We start from the raw sequence: 23,662 nt of genomic DNA on the forward strand, positions 1-23,662 counted from the left end.
TTGTTTTTTTTTTGGCCTCCAACCTCCTCTTTTTTCCCACTTTCTTTTCTTTTCTTTTTTTCTTTTTTTTTTTTCTTTTTTTTTTTTTGGTGGGACCTCCATCCTCCTCTTTTTTCCCACATCTTTCTTTTTCTTCTTCTTTCACAAACTCATATTTACCTTTCATGCACCACTTTCCCCCACACACCTTAACTAATCACTTTCATTCTTTCCCCTATCGTCTGGCGCAGCAATTGCCCCAGTGTGTCTTGAGGCATGCTTTTTAAGAATATTCGATGTCTGTGTACATTTGCCAGGGTTTTTTTTGATGTTCTAGTGTTCTGATGTATGCATTCTAAACATGTATGACAAGTGATTACATCTGTCTGGGTTTATTGTTGCCCTAGTGTGAGTTGTTTGTTTGATATTGAAGCTTTCTCTCTCTTCCTCATCTATCTTAACCCAATAAATAAATAAATAAATGAATAAAAGATCTGTCATCTGTATCATAACAATGGGCCGACCCTATCTTCCCTTTTAATGTTTACATTTGTTTACGTGCCAGTGGTTTTGTTGACCTAGTGCATGTATGTAACAGTGTATGCGGAGTTAGAAGTGGTAGGGCACATCCTTTCCATTGAGCATCTCTCCCAGAAGGCGCCGTCCCTTGTTCAGTTGAAAGGTAAAGCGAAAGCGAACAAGGGATAGCTAGGAAGAGTGGTCAAAGGAAAGGTTTAAAGTGGCAAGAAATTCACTCCCTTCCCAGCAAGGGAAGAAAAGCCAGTACTTGCCAGGATATGTGTGTATGTGTGCGTGCATGTATATGCATATGCGTGTATGTTTTTGTGTGTTTGCGTGCATGCGTGCATGCAAGCAATTTATATTATGAAATCTTACAAATCTTACGATATCTAAGCTGATTTTCAAATATCATTGACAATGGTAATTTTGATTCAGTTTTCTTATATATGCTGATGCACATTTTGGCAATCAGAAGAATATGATTGATTTGCATCAGTGTATGGTCCTGGGTCTTGTGTAGGACTGGTATCCCAAACAAAACATCAGTTTCAGACAAAATTACTTTTACATTATATTCAATTAATATGTATTGACTAATATATTCCCAGAATACTTTGACAGGCGGACAATGAAAAAAGAAATGCTCAATATAATCAGTTTCTTCTGGGCAGTAGGTACACCTTTGGTTGTCTTTCTTTCTCATTTTACACAACAGGATATTAGTTGGATAAATATTATGCAAGATTTTCCATTGCAATACTCTTAAGCGTGTTTCTTTTGAGCATAGACGGGGAATCTTCCATATTTTCTTATTCAGATCTACACCAAATTTATGATTCCAAAACCTGATGGCACATGGTATGGAGTAGGTGTTATTGCACAATACTAATCTAAAGTCTTTACAAGTGAGTAATTTCTTACCACAGAAAGGAGGAATATTTGACAGGTCGATGTCAGACCTCTCTTGTTCATTAATCACAGAGGTGAACTGTCGAACAGCAGCAACAACAACATTGTACTCTAATATTCTTGCTGGGGACTCTCCGATTTTCAAACATATGTCATTATAGGTAAAAATGCCATGAGTATTATACATATCTTTTACATTTATTATCCCACCCCTGACCCAATCAGGAAAGAAAAGAACGTTTCCCTGATACTTTAAGTGTCTGTTATTCCATAATAGGTTTAAATATGGTGTTTCACCTCCTTGCACATTAAGATCTAACCATGTTTGCAAAACCATCCTCCAAAACTGAGAATTAACCAGATGCAAATACTTAAATACAGTACTCTTTACGTTTGTGAAAAAAAACATATGTTAAATACACCAAAATTAGTAAACATTTTCCTGGGTACATGAACCCATTTTTCGTGTTCTCCTGCACTACAAAGACGCACCACCCATTGCAAAAAAAACGCTGACTGCATTTGCCTAACATCAATCATCTTTAGCCCCCCCTGTTCAAAACCACTGCATACTACACTTCTCTTAACTTTCTCAAAAGCTTTTTTGTTGCAATTCTGTTTACGCCAAAGAAATCTAAAAAGTATTTGATTGATCGATATAAGTACCTTTTCTGGAATAATGAAAGCCTGCATAATGTAAACAATCTGAGAAATAAGAAAAGTTTTTATTATGTTTATCTTTCCAATTACACTTAAGTCTCTCTTTTCCCATGAATGAATAATTCTTTTGATATTCTCAATTCTGTACACCCAGTTGTCTTCTAAAGAGGACGCAGAAGTATTGTTGGCGTAAAAAATGCCAAGAATTTTAATCTTTTTCCTCCAAGGAAACCCATAAAAAGTATCAGTACAATCTTTTTTACTTCCTAGCCACATTGCAACTGATTTAGAGCGATTTATTTCAAGCCCTGAAAACCTAGAAAAATCTTGAAATATGTTTAACACGTGTAACATATCATGTTCATCCTGCAAAAATAAAGTAACATCATCTGCATACATAGCTATCTTCAGTAATCTAAGGAACAAATTATCATCGGGTTGTCCTAACTCTATTCCTTTTATGTGTCTACAACCACGTATCTTTATAGCTAGAATTTCAATAGCGAGAACAAAAGCTAACGGTGAAAAGGGACATCCTTGACGAATTCCCGATTCTACGGGAAAATACTCTGATATCCAACCACAGTATGTGACACAACTTTGAGTATTAGTCATAATTATTTTTACCCATTGAATAAAATTGCTACCAAAGCCAAATTTCTTAAATGCACTAATCATAAAATCCTTTGAAATTCTATCAAATGCCTGTGAATAATCTATACTCACCAATACGCCAGGTTTATTTTCTACATTTAACTGTTCAACAACATCATCAATGAGTCTTAGTAATGTGGAAACTCGCCGACCTTTGATATAACCCACTTGATCAGTACTAACTAAATCATGAATTACTTGACTCAAGCGAATGGCCAAAGTCTTAGCTAAAAGTTTATAATCGCTGTTTGTCAGTGAAATGGGTCGCCAGTTTTTTAAATTGTTTCTTGGCAGTTCTTTACCTTTGTGTATCAATGTAATTACTGCCTTTCTTTGTGTTGATGAAAGTGTTCCTTTTGTGAAAGAATAATTTAGTGACAGTGTTAATAAGCCTTTTAAATGTAGCCAAAAAACCTTTAGAAACTCAACTGTGATTCCATCGCAGCCAGGAGAAGAGCCATTATTCAAGCATTTGAGGGCATTTTGCAGCTCATGTTCTGTTATTGCACCCTCACAATCTTTTTTTTGCGTCTCAGAGATGCGTGGAACATCAGTGTTGGCCAAAAATCTGTCTATATTTTCAGACATATCATTTGAAGGTATTTTCTTTTTATATAATTGAGAAAAAAAGTGTTTTTGTACTTTCAGTATTTCCGATTGCTGGGTTACTAATACATTATTTTCGTTTAGAACCCCTGCCATCACTTTGGAATTTGCCCTTGATTTTTCCAACCCCAAAAAGTATTTCGAATTCTTCTCGCCATCTTCCACCCATTTCACTCTAGCTCTTACCTGTGCTGCCTGTACTTTATGTCTTTCCATTATTTCTATCTTCAAAGCTAACTGACTACGCTCATTCTGGAGTGGAACAGATTGTGGACTAGCTGCTAACTGAACATCAATTTCATTCAGCCTGCCATACAGCTTTCTTAATGCATTTTTGTTGTTTATACTTTTGAGTTTACTATAATTTACAGAGAAATCTTTTATTTTTAACTTTAACAGCTCCCATTCAACTTGATAATCCGATCCATCCTTAATGCCAGAAACCTGCTCTATAATCAATTCATTCATTTTATTAACGTATTCTATGTCTTTCAACAATGAGTTATTAAACTTCCACAGTCCTGGTCCTCTTTCAGTATTAGCTAACTTCATAGTAACAGTGCACCCTCGGTGATCAGTAGAGGGCAAAGAGTGAATTTCAGATTCCAGTGTTTTATCAAATAAATCCGAATTTGTTAGTACATAATCCAACCTTCTGGCAATGAAAGGATTCTTCTTGCACCATGTAAACTGTTTTTCCTGTGGATGAAATAATCTCCAAACATCATATAAATCATTCTCTTTAATTAGATCATTGAATTTCTGAACGGTTGTTCCTGCATGTGGTTCCCCTGAAACAATGTCAAGGTCGTTATCTAAAACACAATTGAAATCACCACATATCAAAATTCCTTCGGAATTAATGTTAGAAATAACATTTCCCAAGTCTTCAAAAAAATTTATCTTTTCTGCATTGTTATTTGGAGAGTAAACATTTATAACTGCTATCTTCTTATCTAATATTTCTACTTCCACGGCCAGAATTCTTCTTGAATTATGCAAAACAGTATAGTTTTCAACATAATTTTTCCTAAACAAAATGATTTGTCCTGAGCTATGTGCAGTAAAATCACTACAAGCAAACTTCCCTGCCCCCCATTCTTTTTCCCATTGTTTACTCACTTCTTGCGTTATGTGTGTTTCTTGCAGACATATAACATCGTATTTTTTATCCTTTAGATATCTAAACAATGATTTCCTCTTCCAAGGGGAACGTAGTCCCCGCGTATTTAGTGACAAAACGTGTATACTTGAATCGCAAGCCATAAGGGAAGTCCGATAATCGAAGCCATCTTTCAATGTGCGCGCAAACCAGAAGCCATTAGTCCTTTATACAAAGCCGAGTTCGATCCCGTCACGGTCAAGCCTGCACTGGGGGTGAATCTTCACCCATCACCACCTTCACCCTCTGCCGCTGTCGCAGCTCGCGCACGTGAGGCGCGTACATCAGAGAGCTTGGACACTTTCCCCCTGGAGTTCACGGCAGTGGGGGAATCCCCGTCTCTCGACCTATGACGTTTGGTTACGGTGCTAAAGGAAACGGTTGCCCCCTGAAGTGAGGGACCGGTTAATTTACTTTTTTCCTTTTTACTGGGCGTGGCTGAATCTGTATCTTTGACAGAGCCAGCCACGTCACGTTCATCACAGAAAGAAAGCTGTGTATCTGGCACCAGCTCTGACTGGGAATCCTGAAACACATCCTCAGTATCTTCTGAGGACGGAGTCAGGTCTTCGTCAGGCTGGGTCTCATTCGACAAGTCATCAGCGGGTTGAGAGTCATGTTTGCCCCCACCAGTCGACTCTGCGTCCAGATCCTCCTCACGTGGAGGAAGTTCAGGGAATGAGCCGCAAGCAGGGTCCCCACGCTTATGGCCACTCTGCAGACAGTCCCTGCAAGTGACCAGGTTTTGACACTGGAACCCACGATGGCCAGGCTGCAGGCAGTTAGAACACACTGGGTTCCGTGTTGCTCTTGGTTGTTCCTTATGATACAACCGTCCAGTGAAGCTACCCACTTTGAAAAAACAGTCCAGTGGTTTTGTTGGACAGTTGATAAAGACGAAGCGTCGTCCTGTTATAAAACGGGTTAACTTACCGTCTTTGTTCCTGATTTTCTCCATAAGGAGAGAGGATCTTAGAGTACAACTTAGTCTCACCAGAGCAGTCTCGATATCCTCATTTGCCACCGAAATGGGAATGTCTGAAATAAACAGTTTTGTGACAGGAATTTCTTGGTCACCACTCCCCCCTCTCAAAAGGAACGGATTTTTGTCATGTAGTGACACAGAGTAGCCATTTAATACAATCCCTTCAATGAGTAGCTGATTCCGGGCAGATCGGGTCAAAGGATAAATGCGCCATAAACCCCTGATGTATTGTGCCCCTAACACAGTCTCACTTCCAGTCACCCTCTCAGCTGCCAGACAAATGTCCAAGGCAGAAAAACTGTCCTCCGTGGTGGGAAAGCGGGTAGGATCAGCAAGGGGTAGGTCCCTGCGTCTTAAAAACACAGGCTCCACGTGCTGCTGAGAAGCAGCCATTGTCATTTAAACACACACACACACACACACACACACACACACAAACAAACAACAAAAAAACAAAAACAAAAAACCTGAAGGGTAGAAATGGGAATAGGGGTGGGGGATGGTGTTGGTTAAGCATTATTCTCCGACCAGTTGGTTGCTTAAGCAATATTTTTTTCGACTGGTTGGTTAGTTGCTTGAGCATTATTTTGTCGACGATGATATCTTTGCATTGACTTTTATTGATTCGAATACACTTTGGTCTCAGTGTATCACGAAAAAAAGTCTCCCCACTCTGCGAATTCTGAAAATCTGTCTTTTCATTGGACTTGTACCATGAAATTCTCTGAGACTGTCTAGTTGATGATACTATCTTTTCGCTTCGTCTGTTGTTGGTTTCAGAATGCTTGTTCTTGCAACATTTTCTTTTGTTCAGATGAGAGAGACAGAGGAAAAATAGAGAAAGAGAGGCAGAGACACAACGAAAGACAGAGAGACAGACAGGGGGACAGGCACATAGAAAAAAGGGAATGGGAAGAAAGAATATATTGCGGGGAAGGAGCAAATCTGTCCCGTGGTCAATTCTCCAGAGTCAATAAGAAGCTTGTAGTGGATGTCCAGACTGGTCACACTCGCCCCATCTCCCCCGTCCTCCCTCTCTGTCCCTCGTGGCCTGGACAGACTCCGAAAGGCAACATGTGGATACGCCCCGTCATCGCAATCCACTTACAGTTTCCTGGAAGGATACGCAAGGCGGATGGGAGTGAGAAGAGGAGGAATGATGAGGATGGGTGGAGACGGAGAGACGCGGTCTTTTTGAAAGGATTTTACTGCTGCGAGGAGGGCCGTTGTAGTGGGGGTGGATGGGGTGAAAGGTGGGTGAACTGTGTGGGAGGACGCACCCAGATGTACGTGTATGTGCTCACGCAGTGACATATATGGACCTTGGAACGCAGCACGAGCGCCGCGTAAGAGCGCACGGTGCGTACAAACACACATACATACACACGCGCGCGCGCGTGCACAAGCACACGCACACACACACACATGTAGAGAGAGGGAGAGACAGATAAAAGAGGGAGAGCGAGCACGTGAGCACACTCACACTTACGCGTGCGCGCGCGCGCGCACACACACACACACACAGAACAACTTGACACTGAACACTGAAATATTTAATGTCATTAGCTGTACAGCTCTTGTGACATCAGGGTGCAAATGAGAACAAGACTGGTGGAAACAAATGAGAACAGGACTGGTGGAAACAAATGAGAACAGGACTGGTGGAAACAAATGAAATAGAAAAGAAAAATAGATCTGGAGTCAAGTAAATTTACTCTCGACCATCCAGCTTTCAGGTTCATGAAAACAAAAGTCATTCTTTTTTTTTGTCCACGTAATAAAGCGATTTACGTTTATTTTCTTTCTTAGCATAGGCTTCAGCAATATACATACCAAGTAATCTTGTTGTATTGTCATCATAATTCATTTTCAACACATCAATTACATTTCTCCTTGCAATAGTTATTTTGAAAATGACCCATTTTCCCAGACATCATCGTATAATTTACAATGAAACAACACGCATCTCATCCTTCCTTTAGATCCCACACAAGGGGAGAGTGTGGATGGTTCAGTACAAAACCCACACTGGATGTGCGTTTAAGCCAGGTGTTATCAGTCAAAATCTGACAATACTTATTCTGTGCCATTTATTTGTCAACACCCTAATGTATTTCTCTGGTTCGGACATTCTTTTAAAACTTAGAGACCAATATGATATTTTCAGAGCTTTCCATTTGTGAATGCTAATTTTGTTAAAATGAAGTTATGTCTGTCTTTTATGGGGACATGAAGTGGTTTGACTTTATGGCTTGCATAAATAGATTTTAGGTAGCTTTGGCTCGTCCAATATTTTTTAAAGCAAATAAATCTCGAGAAAAAAGGAAACTATTTGAATGTGATGCTTCGAGTTGTCGAGGTGAACGCCATTTTGAAATAGGTTGTGACGTCACAACTTCGGAGACTCACTTTCGCTTTTCGCTGACTTGCGAAGCAGATCGGAACGAATTCATTAATACTAGTGTGCAAATGCAAAAAAACTTTCCCAAATAAAAATAAATATGCAAGGTAAACGTTGGAATTGATTTTAGTTTAGTATAACCCGAGTTAACTGTTGAAGCGTCAACAACACAGATCAGAGCTGTCGATACCGACGTGGGAACTGTGTGTTTGCCAACTGGTGCCCCAAGAAAGCATATGTTGCACAATGGTTTGGCTGTCGCAGCTTTTGAAGACAGTGAATGTGATGAGCCTGCAGTTTGAACCACTGAACACCCCACAGTTGTTTTAAACCGAGCAATCCTGGAAGTGTCCATGTGATGTCACAACTGACCTGTTTCTGTTTCCTTTCTAGATATCCAAGCGCATATGGCGGCGACCTGTGTTGTGCCATGTTGATAGTTTAAGTCAATACAAATGCTTAATGCGCACATTTGTTAAGTCTGGTGCATGATTCTGTAATTATCTACCCATCTAATAGATTTTTAAAGCGCGATGCTATTTTACTTCGTGTCCCCTTTAAATTCCGATATAAAGCCTTCTTGATATCCCACCCCCTGACACATCCACACTATTCCAAATCCAGTCATAGTCAAACATCTTTTTTCACAAGAATGCCCAGTTTTCTTTTCATTTGCCCTGTTCGATGGATAATATTGCCTGTTGACAGATTCTTGACACAGGCAGCCTAAGTAATTTCAACCTACACTTAATACATTTTAGATATGATTTGATAAATAAAAGGTAGCTACTAATTTCTTCGTATATTACTGTATTTAAAGCATGCATTGGAACTTGTAGAAAGCGTTTAATGCAAATGCATGTATTTTTCTAAACCCTTGTTTTCACGTCTCAGAATTTCATGACCATAAGTAAGCGTTGGTTCAGTTTTTGCATAAAAGTTTCCAAAGTGTATTCGAATCAATAAAAGTCAATGCAAAGATATCAGAATTTATTATGACCCCATATTTTTCCTTTCAGATTGTTTCTGTGATTATACTTTTCAAACTCAACTTTGTTGTAAATGGTCTGCCCAAATGTACATACGAATTTGTTACTTTTAAATTTACAGACCCACTATTCCATTTCTCGTAAGCTTACCGAGAAAGGTGACCACCCTTTCTAAATGCTAACGGTCTACTTCTCGTTTCAACATGTTAAATCATTATGGTGTCCCACAGCTATGCTGGGCAAGCTTGTTATATCACATTATCGTATTATATGTTATTATGCACTCCTGTATATGTATTGTTTCATGTGAGGCGCTTAGAGCTCATTACAATGGGAGTTTGCGCGATATCAGTACTATTGTTATCATTATTATCATTATCATCATCTGCAAATAATTTAAGAAAGATTTCAACTGCACCATGATTCAGATGATACCGTGTTTTCTTTCTTGGTTATCTACTGCTAGCTCATCAAAAACAAAAACAAAGAGAAAAACAACAACAACATTAATCGACTCAATAAACATCATTGCTTTACACCTCTTGGACAGTCAAACACATCTGAATACACACATTTATCACGCGCACACGCCAGGACTGAATCAAACACACCGCGAAGGCCATATACAACTTACCACCCACTCCACGTTTTCGCAAAATATTCCACAGCATGTGTTTGTTCACAGAGTTGAAGATCTTCCTAAAATCTAACCAGAATTTTTCAGTGTACCAAAGAATGAAGAGTGAAGATGTGATCTACAGTACTATAGCCCGATCTAGCTTATTCAATATTTTTCCCCTGTTCCATTGTATTAATCTTTTATTCAAAATATACGTATAGACTTTACTAATAATGCTGGCACGAACATCTCCTCGATGGTGAAGTGAGATGTTTGGATCTTCTTTGTTGTATATCAGCAGTGTCCGCAGGGAAGATTCCATCGCTGAATAATCTTTTAGATAATACAGCGAGAAAATCCACAACAGATGAAGGTATATTTGTAAGTTTTAGCATCTCACTCAAACATTTGTCTAGGCCTGAACTTTTACCTGTTTTTTGTATATTTTTTATTCTGTCAGTTACTTCTTGCCCACAGATTTGGTCCTTGAAAAAAAAAAATCTACAGCATCATCAACCATATTATTATCATTCTCGTGATTAACATCATCAAGGATCTAAAGCAGCAAAACGATCATACCATTGTTAAACAAGAAAGGCAAGGCCTTCATGACTCACTTGTGATGCACTTTAAAAAATCGCTAAACTATGTTCTGTATTTGTTATTTCATAAAGCTTCGGATTACAAAAACAAAAAAAACCAAAAAAAAAACACCCAACAACAACAACAACAGCACCATCTGAGCGCAGATTCGTACCTATCATGTTCGGGTGGGAAGAAATTGTCTTAGATAGATGTACAAAGTTTTCCAGTCGCCGGGAACGTACGACACGGTGGATTCAATTTCTCTTTTATGTTCATTCTAGTTAACTGAGTATCCACTTTGAAATATTCATGTGCAGTAAACACGTCAATGATGTAGTCTATGTCACTGCATGTGTTCTGTCCAGAATTTGTATTTCTTCCCTTTTAATTGCGAACAAGAAAAACGAGGTCAAACCGTCTTACAAAGTATCTTCTTCGCTGCTGCAAGTGGGTTGCAGTAATATGGATTTCGGAATACCGGAAATAGCCTCAACGAAATAAACCGTTAATGAAACGGGAAACACGGCTAAATTCAGGAGACTTACAACCTGTTATTGGTATAACTGTGAAGATTTTTCCCCTACTATTTTAAAGCAAAATTTGGTATTGACGGACAAAGTATTACCAGATAAAATGGCAATGTTAAAGTTTACTACGGACATACAGACAACCAAACACTGGGTTATAACATAGACTCACTTTGTTTACACAAGTGAGTCAGAAACTGTTGCTGTTGTAAGCAAATGTCTTCATATTCACTGATATTATTGTTGCCCCAAATAATTTCGGAACTCTGATAGAAACCTTAAGCTTTGTAACCTTAATTCTTGGAATTTCTTCTTTTTTTTTCTTAGTAAACAGACTTTTTTTTTCCTTCACCAAACTCTTCTTGTGATCTCTCTCTTTTTTTTTCTCCCCCCACCCCCCTTCAGTTTAACACATTTGAAAGCCCATAAGAAGACCCTTTACTACTCTTCCTTTTTACGCTCTTCATCAAACCACTCATTAAATTCTTTTTTTCCTTTACCAACTGCTCGAATGTTACAAGCAGCTCCATACGGCTGACGTGAAAAACACTCAACACGATGATCAATATCAGCAGTGGGCACATCATAGGCATCCTTTAAACATTACTGTAAATGACAACTGACTTCGTCCTTGTCTGAAATTTCTCCTCCAACCATACACTATTCTAAATGATGTTGAGAGAGAGACAGAGACAGACAGACAGACAGACAGAGACAGGAAAAAACAGAGACGACACAGAAAAGAGTTATCCTTGTGGAAACAAGTAAACCAGTTTGTCAGAGTTTTCCCGACAGACATTTAATCAATGCATTTAAACGCAAGCAGTTGCATGCGCAGTCACAGATATAGGTATACTCGCACCTACGCATTCGTTTGCGGAAATTCTCTCTCTCTCTGTGTCTCTCTCTGTGTCTCTCTCTCCTTCTCTCTCCCCCTCACACACACACACACACACACACACACACGCACACACACACACACACACACACACACACACACACACACACATACACACACAGAGGCTCACATACATACAGACGCACAAACACAGCCACAGGCAGTCAGATACACACACACACACACAGAGAGCGAGAGCCCTAGAGCCCCAATCTCTTAACAAGCCTAAAGGAGACATCCAATCAGAGCCAGTGGCACTTTTTCCATGCCAAAGAACGCCCGTCAATCGATTCCACAGATCACAAACTTCGGGTTCTGCGGTAAAGTCCGCTAACTCTTCCTCCCACACACTCGCCTACTGTACAGCCCCACTGTGATAAAAGCCACTGTTTTCAAGCGGCCATTCTTTTGCGATGACACAACATCATTCAACACACAGGTACATTCACACCACTCCACATTCCGAAAAACAAACGAGTCGACACCACTCATTCTGAAGATTCTGGAAAAGACCAAGAGGACATCTGCCGGCCTGTGTTGTGGTGACTCTATTAACAGTTGAAAAATTTAGAAGGAAAAAAAAAGCACCGCTATCTCCGAGGACAGAAGTTATAATAATTTTCAGACAACAGATAGCTGGTCACAGAACTCATTTTTCGTCGCTGTTTGTTGAGACAAATCAGATACAAAGCTGGTCACAGAAAACATTGGCGAATTGTGTTGGTGTGTGGTGAAGACAAACCAGGAAATATCATTATTCATCATTTGATTGTTTCTGCTGGACGGGACGCAGAGTTGAAGCCTTCTCTTCACGTGAACATTCTAGGAGCGTGGATCTTCCGCTTAACCTTTTTAGCCGGAAGAAAGTTGTAAAAACAATAGCATTGTTTTGTCGCATCCTGGGTATTTTGCTTGCGCTCCTTTAGTACCTGTCAAGCTTTTCGCCAACTTTGGACCTGCTGATTCACTTCAAGGGGGAGTCCAGTAAGGACGATCTTCACTGGTGAGAAATGCCTTTCTTTTCTACATTTCTAATTTCTGTTTAGTTTTTTAAGTCACCTAGAAAACATTTAGCTTTTTCTCTCACTTGAGAAAGGGACTATTAAAGAAGACAAGCTGCACATATAGAATTAAAACAAACAAACAAACAAACAAAAAAACAACAAAAATAACAAAAAACAAAAACAAAACAACAACAACAACATCGTGTGGTTCTGATTTTGTTTGCCCGAACACAGTTGTGTTGGTTTGTAAAGCTGTGAAGACTTGGATGTGGACTTTTTGATGTCAAGGGTATCCCAAAGAAATTTCGTCCTTCATTTATATGAAGATTAAAGTCCCACGTGTACAACGAAAACAACACTGAAGATTTTTAAGAACTAGCAGGTAACGTATCCATTTATTCATTTATTTACTCATTTTATTTATTTATTTATTTATTTGTTTATTTATTCATTTATTTGTTTATTCATTCATTTATTATCTATAAAGGGCAGATAGATTTGTTTTGGATTGAAAAAAGATAGAGTCTGCTGCCGAGTTGCGTGATTCATGAGAGCACGCGACTTCTGTGGTCTCGATAAAAAAAAAAAAACCGCATTCATCATTCTTTGGTTTGATACAAGAAAAAACCCCAGGATATTCTTTTGCATTAAAAGAAAGAAAAAAGCAACAAACATTGTGGTTAAAGAGTAAAAGGCGACCTAGAGAACACAGTGTTACTTTTCGACTGAAAACAGAGTTGTGTAGTATTGAATTACTTTTTGTTACAACAGATTTCTGTTAAATTCGCCAGCTGTTTCTGTTTAAAAATGTATAAAGAATTTTTTTTTCAGAATTTTGCCAGGGACAACCCTTTTTTTGCCGAGGGTTCTTTTACTTGCGATATGTGCGCACTACACACGGGATCTCAGTTTATCGTTTACTGGGAATGACCTGCACCGTGACCACCATTGAAGGTCCAGGGGAGAGGGAAGTAAAATCCACGGTCCGTTTATTGGACTCGAACCCATGGACTCTGGCTTCCTAAATGGACGCGTTACCACCGAGCCATCACTCCACTTGTTAAGGAAACTGCGGGTTTATGCTGTATTATTTATTCAAAAACAAACAAACAAAATTAATAAACAAACATTTGCCTGCAAGTTTTCAGAAAAAAAGAACTGTTTACTGTTTGACACAGGGAGGAGAAGGTATTTCAGCTATGTGACTGAGGGAAGGGCAGATGACTCAGCAGCATGTATCATTTGCGGAGAAAAAAATTGTAGCATTGAGGAAAAACAAAGAAATTATCCTGTTAAATTGCAAATAGGCTGTGGTTGGAGGGAGAGAGAGAGGGGAGAGAGAGAGAGAGAGAGAGAGGTGGTGGGTGGTGGGGGAGGCTTCAGATCTTTAGATACTATCTATTGACATTGGCTTGTTTACAGCCCTTATGTCAAGGGGGTAAATTCTCATTTGCAGCATCAAGTGTATTGAACGGAAGAAAACACATAAACAGTCAATAAAAACATCATCAAAAAAACAACAACAACAAAAAACAAAAAAACAAAAACAAGATGATTAATCGTATATAAGTGCATGTGCACTTATATCATCCTGCACTGCACTGTACCACCTACGACATCAACCTCCACCTCTTCGATACAAAAAGTTCATAATCAACGAAACCATCAAGCGCATATAGATGCATCATACTTGTCATTGAAATCATAATTACGTTTTATGTCCAACTATTTTTCTTTTCCTGATATTAATTTAACAGTCTCTGCATAGCACTTGGCGAGCAAAATTATTGTCAGACGATGACAAACAAAACACGTTTTGCCTTCTTTCGTTTGTTATTGACGCGAAACATATCTGGAGTCAGAACGTTTACGGTTGTGAATGGCCGTGAGATACAATTTGGCAAAGTGTATCATTATCATTATTACTACTAGTAGTATTAGCATCGTTATTGTTGTTGTTGTTGATGTGATGACAGGTTCGTCGGATCCGAGGATCACTGAGAATAGGGTCCTCGGCACTAAGGTCCTTGGTCATAATGATAATAATAATAATATAATCATTATCATTATTAGTATTAGCATTGATATTATTTGTCTTCTTCATCTTGTTGTTGTTGTTGCTATTATTATCATTAACAATATTATTATTATCATCATCATTATATTATTATTATTATTATTATTGTTGTTGTTGTTGTTGTTAGGGATGTTTCAAGAACGCGTAATTTTTAGCACTACGCGCTTTACAATGAAACTAAGAAGAAGATATAGGTATAAAAGCAGACATAAAAACAGAACACTGCTCAATACATCCATAGCTCAAAGACTGTCCAATTATTTGTGTCGCTGTGTCGCGTTGTGTGGTGTTGTATAAGATATTTTCATTTGTATTGTATTATATTGTACAAGGCTATATTGGACTTTTTGTTTGCTGATGATTGTGCCCTCAACGCTGGATCTGAAGCTGACATGCAACTCAGCGTCGACAAGTTTGCCACTGCCAGCAGGAACTTCGGCCTTACCATCAGCACGAAGAAAACTGAAGTTCTCCATCACCCAGCCCCAGGGAAACCCTATGTTGAGCCCAACATCACAGTCAACGGTCAGAGACTCAGTGCGGTGGAGCGGTTCACATACCTTGGCAGCACACTGTCACGAAATGCGACTATCGACGATGAAGTGAACGTCAGGATTGCACGAGCAAGCACAATCTTTGGCAGACTGTGCAAATGTCTGGAACAGAAGAGGCATTGGTCTCGAGACCAAGCTAAAGGTCTACAAAGCAGTAGTTCTCCCCACACTACTGTACGCCTGCGAAACTTGGACAGTGTACCAACGACACGCCAAGAAGCTGAACCACTTCCACACAACATGCCTCAGGAAGCTACTGAGCATCAAGTGGCAAGACAGGACCCCAGACACGGAGGTGCTTGCAAAAGCCACCCTTCCCAGCATCTTCACCATCCTGATGCAGTCCCAGCTTCGCTGGGCTGGACACGTGGCGCGCATGCCAGACCATCGGCTGCCCAAAAGGCTCTTTTATGGCGAGCTGCAACAAGGGAAGAGATCACACGGAGGCCATAAGAAGAGCTTCGGAGATACTCTGAAAGTCTCTCTGAAAGCGTTTGACATCAACCCTGACTCCTGGGAGGAATCTGCAATGGACCGTGACAAATGGCGCACTGCTGTGCACAAAGGCGCCAAGTTGTGCGAGGCCAACAGGACTGCTAAGCTCCCTGACAATGATATGCCTGTCTTTGTCTGCCCCAACTGTCAGCGAACATTTCGTGCGCAGATTGGACTGTTCAGCCATCTGCGCATTCACAGATAGACTCATGAGCATCCCCCCCCCCCCCTCCACCCATCCCCCAGCTGGATGACAACGATGGTCATCATCGATCTCGATGGACACACACTACTACTTCTGTATAACATATTTTCATTTGTATTGTATTATATTGTACAAGGCTATATTGTGTTGAGCTGTGTTGCATTGTTCTGTGTTGTGTTGTGTTGTGTTGTATTGTATTGTATCATACTGTGCCATACTGTGGTGGTATAGTGCTTCTCTGTTTCGTGTTGGGTCGGGTTGGGTTGTTTTGCATTGAGACGCGTTGTGCTGTGTTGTGATATTATTGTGCTGAGCTGTTTTGTGTTATTTTGTGTTGTATTGTGTTGTATTGTGTTGTATTGTGTTGTATTGTGTTGTGTTGTGTTGCGTTGTGTTGCGTTGTTTACCGTTGCGTTGCGTTGTTTGATTTGTTGTGTTGTGTTGGGTTGGGTTGTGCAGTTCTCTGCTGTGCTATGCTGTATTCATTGCATGATATTCAGTTGTATTCCATTTCATTGCATTCTGAACGTTGCTCATTCTTATTATCATTTCATTTCTTTCATGTCATTGTACTTCAGGTATTTAATTATCTATTTCGTTTATCATTTTCTGGACGTTGCCTGTAATCATTACTTTATTTCTATCGTTTTACTATACTTTCATGTATTTACTCATTTGTTTATTTTGTTCATCATTTCATTCATTCCAGGTTAATGTTTTATAATACCAATCGTGGTACACGCCTTTGACCTACATTGCCCGGCTTGAATGTTATTGACTGATAACTTTCGTTGTATCAAATGAATTAACTGCTTTAAAATTGCTCAATCTCTCTTTCGCTCTCTCTCTCTCTCTTATTCTTCTTATTCCTCTTCCCTCCTCTCTCTCTTGCACGCACGCACGCATATATATAAACACACACATATATATATTCATATGCGCGTGCACACATTCTCTCTCTCTCTCTCCCTAAATAATCATCTCAATCTCTCGCTTTCTCTTTCATTCTGTTCCCCTCTCCCAGGCTCAGCTCTCTGCCCTCTCTGTTTTGGTAAAACATCATAAGTAAGCGCATTATTGTGACATTGAAAAAAGAGGCACAAATTGTGTAGTAGAAAAAATGTTTTTACTTGGTATAGTGATCGCGCCTCACTTGCGGGACAGAGGGGAGGGACAGAAAAGAGAACGAAAGAAATTAGGAGAGAGTGAGAGAGAGAGTGTGAGAGAGAGTGAGAGTGTGAGAGAGAGAGTAAGAGAGAGAGTAAGAGAGAGAGAAAATAATGAGCAGCAATACTCATGCTTGAAATCATCATAAAACGTTCAGCCCTCAGGGCAAAGACAGAATGAAAAAAACAAAAACAAACCGAAACTAAAAAATGCGGATGATGATAGTGATGATGTTGATGCTGATAAGAATGGGGAGAAGGATGTGGAGGAGCAGAGAAGAAGATTGGCAGAAAGAAAAAGATAGCTACACACACACACACCCACACACACACACACACACACACACACACACCTCTCTCTCTCTTTCTCTCTCTCTCTCTCTCTCTCTCTCTATATATATATATATATATATATATATATAGAGAGAGAGAGAGAGAGAGAGAGATGGTGGAAAATGAAGACAAAAGAGGAAAGATGTAGTCTTGATTTGACAGTCTGTCTTCCCCGCCCTCATCCCACCTCTACAAGTTCATAAAAAAGCAAACAAACGAAGACGAAAACGGGCCATGATCCCTTTTATCAAACTGTTCAGAAATCAGCGATCAGTATTGAGAGTCATGGTGATGCCGTCTTTCAACACAGCAGAAACTGTCGTTAAATCAATTGTTCGCGTCCCCTGCCGGCAAGTGCACGGGTATGTTTGTGCGTGTGTTTGTGATATCTGCATTTTTGGATCGGGATACAAATTATACCGAGGCCTTGAAGCTGCGCATTATAATTTTTGTTTTGCTTTGTTCATTAGTATTATCATTATCATTAGTGTTGTTGTTGTTGTTGTTCTTATCATCATCATTAATAAACAACTAATTGGATGAATGAATGAATGAATGAATGAACGAATAAACTACGGGGAAAATGTTTGTGCTGTAACGTGCTTGTTTATTTGATTACATTTTAGTTAATGTTTTACACACACCTCCACAAGGCTGTCAGGCCTGACCAGCACGTTGTCCTGTGCACAGGCCAGGCATCTGTTGTCCGCTTAAATAGTGGTGTGTAGCGCATATGGATCAGTCTGCATGCTTTGACGTCTTCTTGACACCGAACCTAAGCATTGGGATGTAGACAGTGAAATACTAACAGACAGCCTATTTGAAGAAAACCAAGAAATAGATACCGAGGTGGCGCTTCACGAGGGGAGACACGCAGGTGTATCTGTTCTAATAGATTGCACTTTATTTAAATTTCTTAGATAAACATTTACTTAAATGTGTGTGACAGCGTGCAGGATGAATGTGCGATAGGAACTGTGCAATGTTCGTGTCTTTCGATATACCTATACTGATAATTACTATGTGATAATATAATTCTTCTAATCTTATCTTAACTAATGTGCAGTATAATACATGCAATATTAGCCATGGTGTATTTCAATATGTTTACAATAATGATTAATTACAACATTTTAATTAAGTGAATATATGCAATAGTTTTTGTATCAACGTCTCATATGTTATTGATTCTTTCTGATTAAATCATGTTTACGTTTTTGTTTTGAGTAATTGTCTACGTTTGTTTTTGCCGCACCTGCTGTAATTTAAGTTATTCTTATCTTCTTATCTTATCTGCTTCAACCGTCTGTTGTTCCAGCATGTTCCTTCATGCCCTCCTACCGTGCTGTGCTCACATGTTCAAGGGCAGGGTTACAGAGCAAGGTTTGACGAAGACGCTGTTGTGTGGTTGCAGTTAGAGCAATAGTTTCACTTATCTTGGGCATCTTGAAGGCGAAAATTCGTAGAACAATTTTAAAAATAGATTTTGTGAGTGAACAGCGAGTACGGAGTTTTGATTTTAAAAGCATTACAATGATTGACAAATGTCACAACAACACACCATCATTCTTCATTGGGGCATGGTGCTAGCAGTCAGATGTACCCCCCCCCCCCTCTCTTATACACACACACACACACACACACACACACACACACACACACACATTCCCGATTCTTTCCAAAATTAGATATCATATGGGACGCAAACAAGTCCACGTATCATTATCAGTTTCTTAAAATAATGATCGATCTATTTACTGAGAAATTGTTCTCTCCGTCCTGTTGCAGGCAGAGGGTCAGGAGATAGAAGAAGAAGCAGAGCAGAGTGACCTCCGTCCACCGCACAGCACTGCAATGCATCCACAGACAGTCGTACTGACACTGGTCTTCACCGTGATCATGTCCCCACAGGCTTCACACTCCGTCATTCTGCGTCCTGACTGGTTCCCGTACTTCAGGGACGGTAAGTGTTGTCACACAGCCATGCCGTTTACTGCGATAGGAAAGTCGTGTGAGTGAAGCAGGAACTGGGTAGGCGGTACATAAGCCGTGCACAGCAATGGGCGAATGGGCACAGAAACCTGTGTGTATTTCCAAGGGAGAGTTAGATTAAATATTCGGGACAGCTCGATAGTTTGATAGATTCGGACGGTGCTGAGAGCGAGAAGGTATTGAGGAAGGTTGTGATTCTGTTCCAGAATAATTTGCTGGTTGTGGATCGGGCCGGACACCATGGCCTCTTGTCAGGTGTGAGAGTGATAGATATGAATTGTTACTTGGGTGGATGAGTGGAACTGCTAATAGATTCCAAATGGGAAATGCAAGTTTAAGTTTTGTCATTCATGTTACACCTTGGAGGGTGTGAAAGAATTTCAGTTAAAAAAAAAAGAAAAAAGATTTCAACGTAAGAAAACACACCATAACACTGAACGTGATCAGAATGCATGGTTCTGCATTTAAGTTTTTATTTTATTTTATTTTATTTTATTTTTAATTAATTTGAGGGGAGGGTACTGATTTAAATCATGTAAGTGTGTTTGTGTAAATACTTTTGTTATTTATGTTTTAAATATGTCTGATGGAATGGTTAAAGTTTCGGCCGTAATTGTTGTCTTGAGTGATGTGGCATGGAGCTGTTGTTTATGTTAACCTGCTCGTGGAGAGAGAGAAGTTCAGGCTGGGGTGTATGTGTTGAAGGCTAGGGTTTGGGGTATATGTGTTGAAGGCTAAGGTTTGGGGTATTTGTGTTGAAGGCTAGGGTTTGGGGTATATGTGCTGAAGGCTAAGGTTTGGGGTATATGTGTTGAAGGCTAAGGGTTGAAGGCTAAGGTTTGGGGTATATGTGTTGAAGGCTAGGGTTTGGGGTATATGTGCTGAAGGCTAAGGTTTGGGATATATGTGTTGAAGGCTGAGGTTTGGCGTATATATGTTGAAGGCTAAGGTTTGGGGTATATGTGCTGAAGGCTAAGGATTGGGGTATATGTGTTGAAGGCTGAGGTTTGGGGTATATGTGCTGAAGGCTAAGGATTGGGGTATATGTGTTGAAGGCTAAGGTTTGGGGTAAATGTGTTGAAGGCTGAGGTTTGGGGTATATGTGCTGAAGGCTAAGGTTTGGGGTAAATGTGTTGAAGGCTGAGGTTTGGGGTATATGTGTTGAAGGCTGAGGTTTGGGGTATATGTGTTGAAAGCTAAGGTTTGGGGTAAATGTGTTGAAGGCTGAGGTTTGGGGTAAATGTGTTGAAGGCTGAGGTTTGGGGTATATGTGTTGAAGGCTGAGGTTTGGGGTATATGTGTTGAAGGCTGAGGTTTGGGGTATATGTGTTGCTGAGGTTTGGGGTATGTAGCCGTGTACTGAACCGAGTGGTATTATCAGGGGACGGTGGTACAAAAGAACTAACTAAATGATGATTTACTGAATTAAAGGATAGACAAGATTTCCCGCGCACAGGCTAGGAACATATAGAGGCCAGTCACAAATGGGTTTTTCTATTGTTTTATTTACAATAGTTATGAGAACATAGGAAAAGAACTAAGAGGAAGACAATGAGAGAAGAACTAAGAGAAGAAGTAATGGAGAAGAGATAATGAGAAGAAGACAGTACCTGGAATGACACAAATGTCATTAGCACAACATGTCGGCACAAGTGAATAGTAAAGCACATGTATACATATTACATGGAAAGATTATCACTCAGGTTTGGGATAAGCAACAACATAATGCATATGTGTGAAGACCAAATGCTGATATCAAATGGCATTTCTAGTACATTTAAATAGTGCAGTTAAAGTGATTGAAGCTATGCTGATTTAGTGAAAGTACACTGAAAGTATAGGTTAGGTAAAGCTTATACTGTGTCAAAGTGACTCAAATGAATCAGTTTATCATGTAGCACTTTACTGGAGTAAGCTGTATAGGAGAGGGCAGGATAACTAAATTACAATTAGCAGACTGTGATACATATCAGGTGGTTTTAACCAATAACTGATATTAATCCAACACTATCTTGTCATCACCACGGAATACTACACACACATCTTAGAGTACTGAGAATCAGTGAAACACTGTAACCTTCATCAGTGACAGCAAATGAGAAAGAACGCGTCATATGCACTCACTAGAATATTCTCGAACAGAGACGTCATTGACTGTGACGTTCACTGCTACGTGCATATGACAACATGGCGATTTTCTACATCAATCATAGCCGAACTGTGACTATATGTCAAAGCAATAACTGTACAAAGAATTATCAACATATTCATATAAACACAAGTACTGTGTTGAACAATACAATTTACAAATCATCAGCATATTCTACACACTAGTACTTACAGCGATATGGCAATGACGCTAGCCGTTTTGAGAACACACAAGACACACACACACACACACACACTGCTTGCGATGCAGCAAGAGAGAGACGGCTCCTCTGGTCAGATGACTGACCAGGTATGAAGTGAACACTGACCACGCTCTGTCGCTTCTTATGCAAGTTAAGCGGACTGCGAAGACAATCGCGTGTGCTGAAAAGCACATCGGTTCAAATCAGGCCAAATCCGACAGCAACTGTGTTTCTTACAAGGTGTTCAGTGATAGATTGCTAAATGATTCCTGAACCGATTTACGTCGGATAAGTCGCAAAAGAAAGAGCTCAACGCCTACTTTCTAATGAGTATAAAATGAAGTGTTGATTATTTAAGATGAATTTATAATCTTAGTTTAAGTCACCTGAACAGGGTCAGTTGTAGTGAGCCCATCGCGAAAAATTACAAACTGCGTTAAATCAGTTTAACATAGGCAAACACCAATTGAATAGATCAAAAGATGGAATCGCGATGATTCTGCCAGTATATAATACTTGTAGTTTACTGATCCGACAAAAGAGATATTAATTGAATACTGTGGAGCAGAAACACAGATTCCACCTCAGCCAATAGCGTCCTGTGACACTGGTCGAGGAGTAGGCTGTCAGGACAAAATGACGTAAGCGACTTTGCGTTCAAATCGGGAATGGCGTCACACAATCTGAGGGGGCCATTGGAAGTCCAGTGGGTTAGTTGTGAAAACTGACGTCGTCTGCTTATACAGCTTGTGGTTGAAACAGTTTTTGAAGCAAGCAGAGCGCTTGGTTACATCTATATGTTGAAGGCTGAGGTTTGGAGTATATGTGTTGAAGGCTGAGGTGCTGGTCGGCCTCGGTCTGAGTGGTTGGTGGGGAGCTCGTGAGATGTGTTGTGTTCTGGGACGAAGATGACGTAGTGAAACGTGCAATGATCACAAATGTATTTGAGGACCTAGTCAGTCTTTTGAGATTCCTGGTAACCAGAATTGTTTTTTTCTGATTTTAAGCTTAATAAAGAATTTTCTTATTTCTCGTCATGTCCCGTTTGACACTTTCTTTTTTGATTCACACGTGTAAGCCTAAGCCATCACAAAATGGGTGTATGTGCATAAACTGTTGTCGTTGTGTGTGTGTGTGTGTGTGTGTGTGTGTGTGTTTGTTTGTGTGTATGTGTGTGTGTGTGTGTGTGTGTGTGTGTGTGTGTGTGTGTGTGTGTGTGTGTGTGTGTGTGTGTGTGAAGGAGAAGTAAGTGATATCAGACGTCGAAAAAAGTGGAGGGGGATGTGGGCGGGGAACAAGAGGAAGGGAGCGGGAAGAGTGGAAGGTATGATTATGTATGCACATGTGTGTGTGCGTGCGCGCGCGCGCGTGTGTGTATGTGTGTTGCATCCGTTGTTAACTTTAGCGTTGGCATTTTCTTAACAACTGCAATTGAACGGCAAACCTAAACCGGACAGAGTGATTGATGACGATAAAACCAACCTTTGAATTAGCGTTTCAAAAATAAATTTTACATTTGCGCATTTGAAAATAAATGTTTCTTTTGTATAATTAGTCATGAATTATACCTGCTGCATTCTACATCTTTCACGTATCTGAAGGATCATTAAATTCTTAGAATAATGCAATGTTAATCAAACGGATTCTATCAAGAAAATATTATTTTGTGTTGTTTATTCATTTTTTTATATTCTGCTATTTGGAATTACTGAAATCAAACAGAACGTCCAAAGGAAGCACTACTTTCACAAATTCAGCGCGTCAAATTTTGAAATTGAAAAAACAAAAACCCCCAAAACAAAACTTTTGTTTCCTCTTCATTTTTTCGTAGCTTTGTGTTTCGTGATGATGATGATAATAACGATAATGATAATAATAATGATGATAACAAATGTATTTGAATAGCACTTAAACAAAACTTATAAATACACACAGAAGGTTGTGGTGGAGAAAGAGGAGGAAAAGAAGTGGTGATGAAAAAGAACATGA

At 39.7% G+C, this 23,662-nt stretch overlaps 1 protein-coding gene across 1 annotated transcript in view; it reads left to right on the forward strand.

Annotated features, from left to right (window-relative positions):
- The first annotated feature begins 12,061 nt into the window (after positions 1 to 12,061).
- LOC143286472 (uncharacterized) overlaps positions 12,062 to 23,662 on the forward strand; it is a 13,156-nt gene continuing 1,555 nt past the window's right edge. Inside the window, exons 1-2 of the mRNA XM_076594045.1 lie at positions 12,062 to 12,499; positions 19,119 to 19,293. Coding sequence (XP_076450160.1) covers positions 19,185 to 19,293 — 109 coding nt within the window. The 5' untranslated portion in view covers positions 12,062 to 12,499; positions 19,119 to 19,184. The remainder of the gene's footprint in view (positions 12,500 to 19,118; positions 19,294 to 23,662) is intronic.

Source organism: Babylonia areolata, chromosome 10 (genome assembly GCF_041734735.1).
Source record: "Babylonia areolata isolate BAREFJ2019XMU chromosome 10, ASM4173473v1, whole genome shotgun sequence".
Taxonomy (NCBI): domain Eukaryota; kingdom Metazoa; phylum Mollusca; class Gastropoda; order Neogastropoda; family Buccinidae; genus Babylonia; species Babylonia areolata.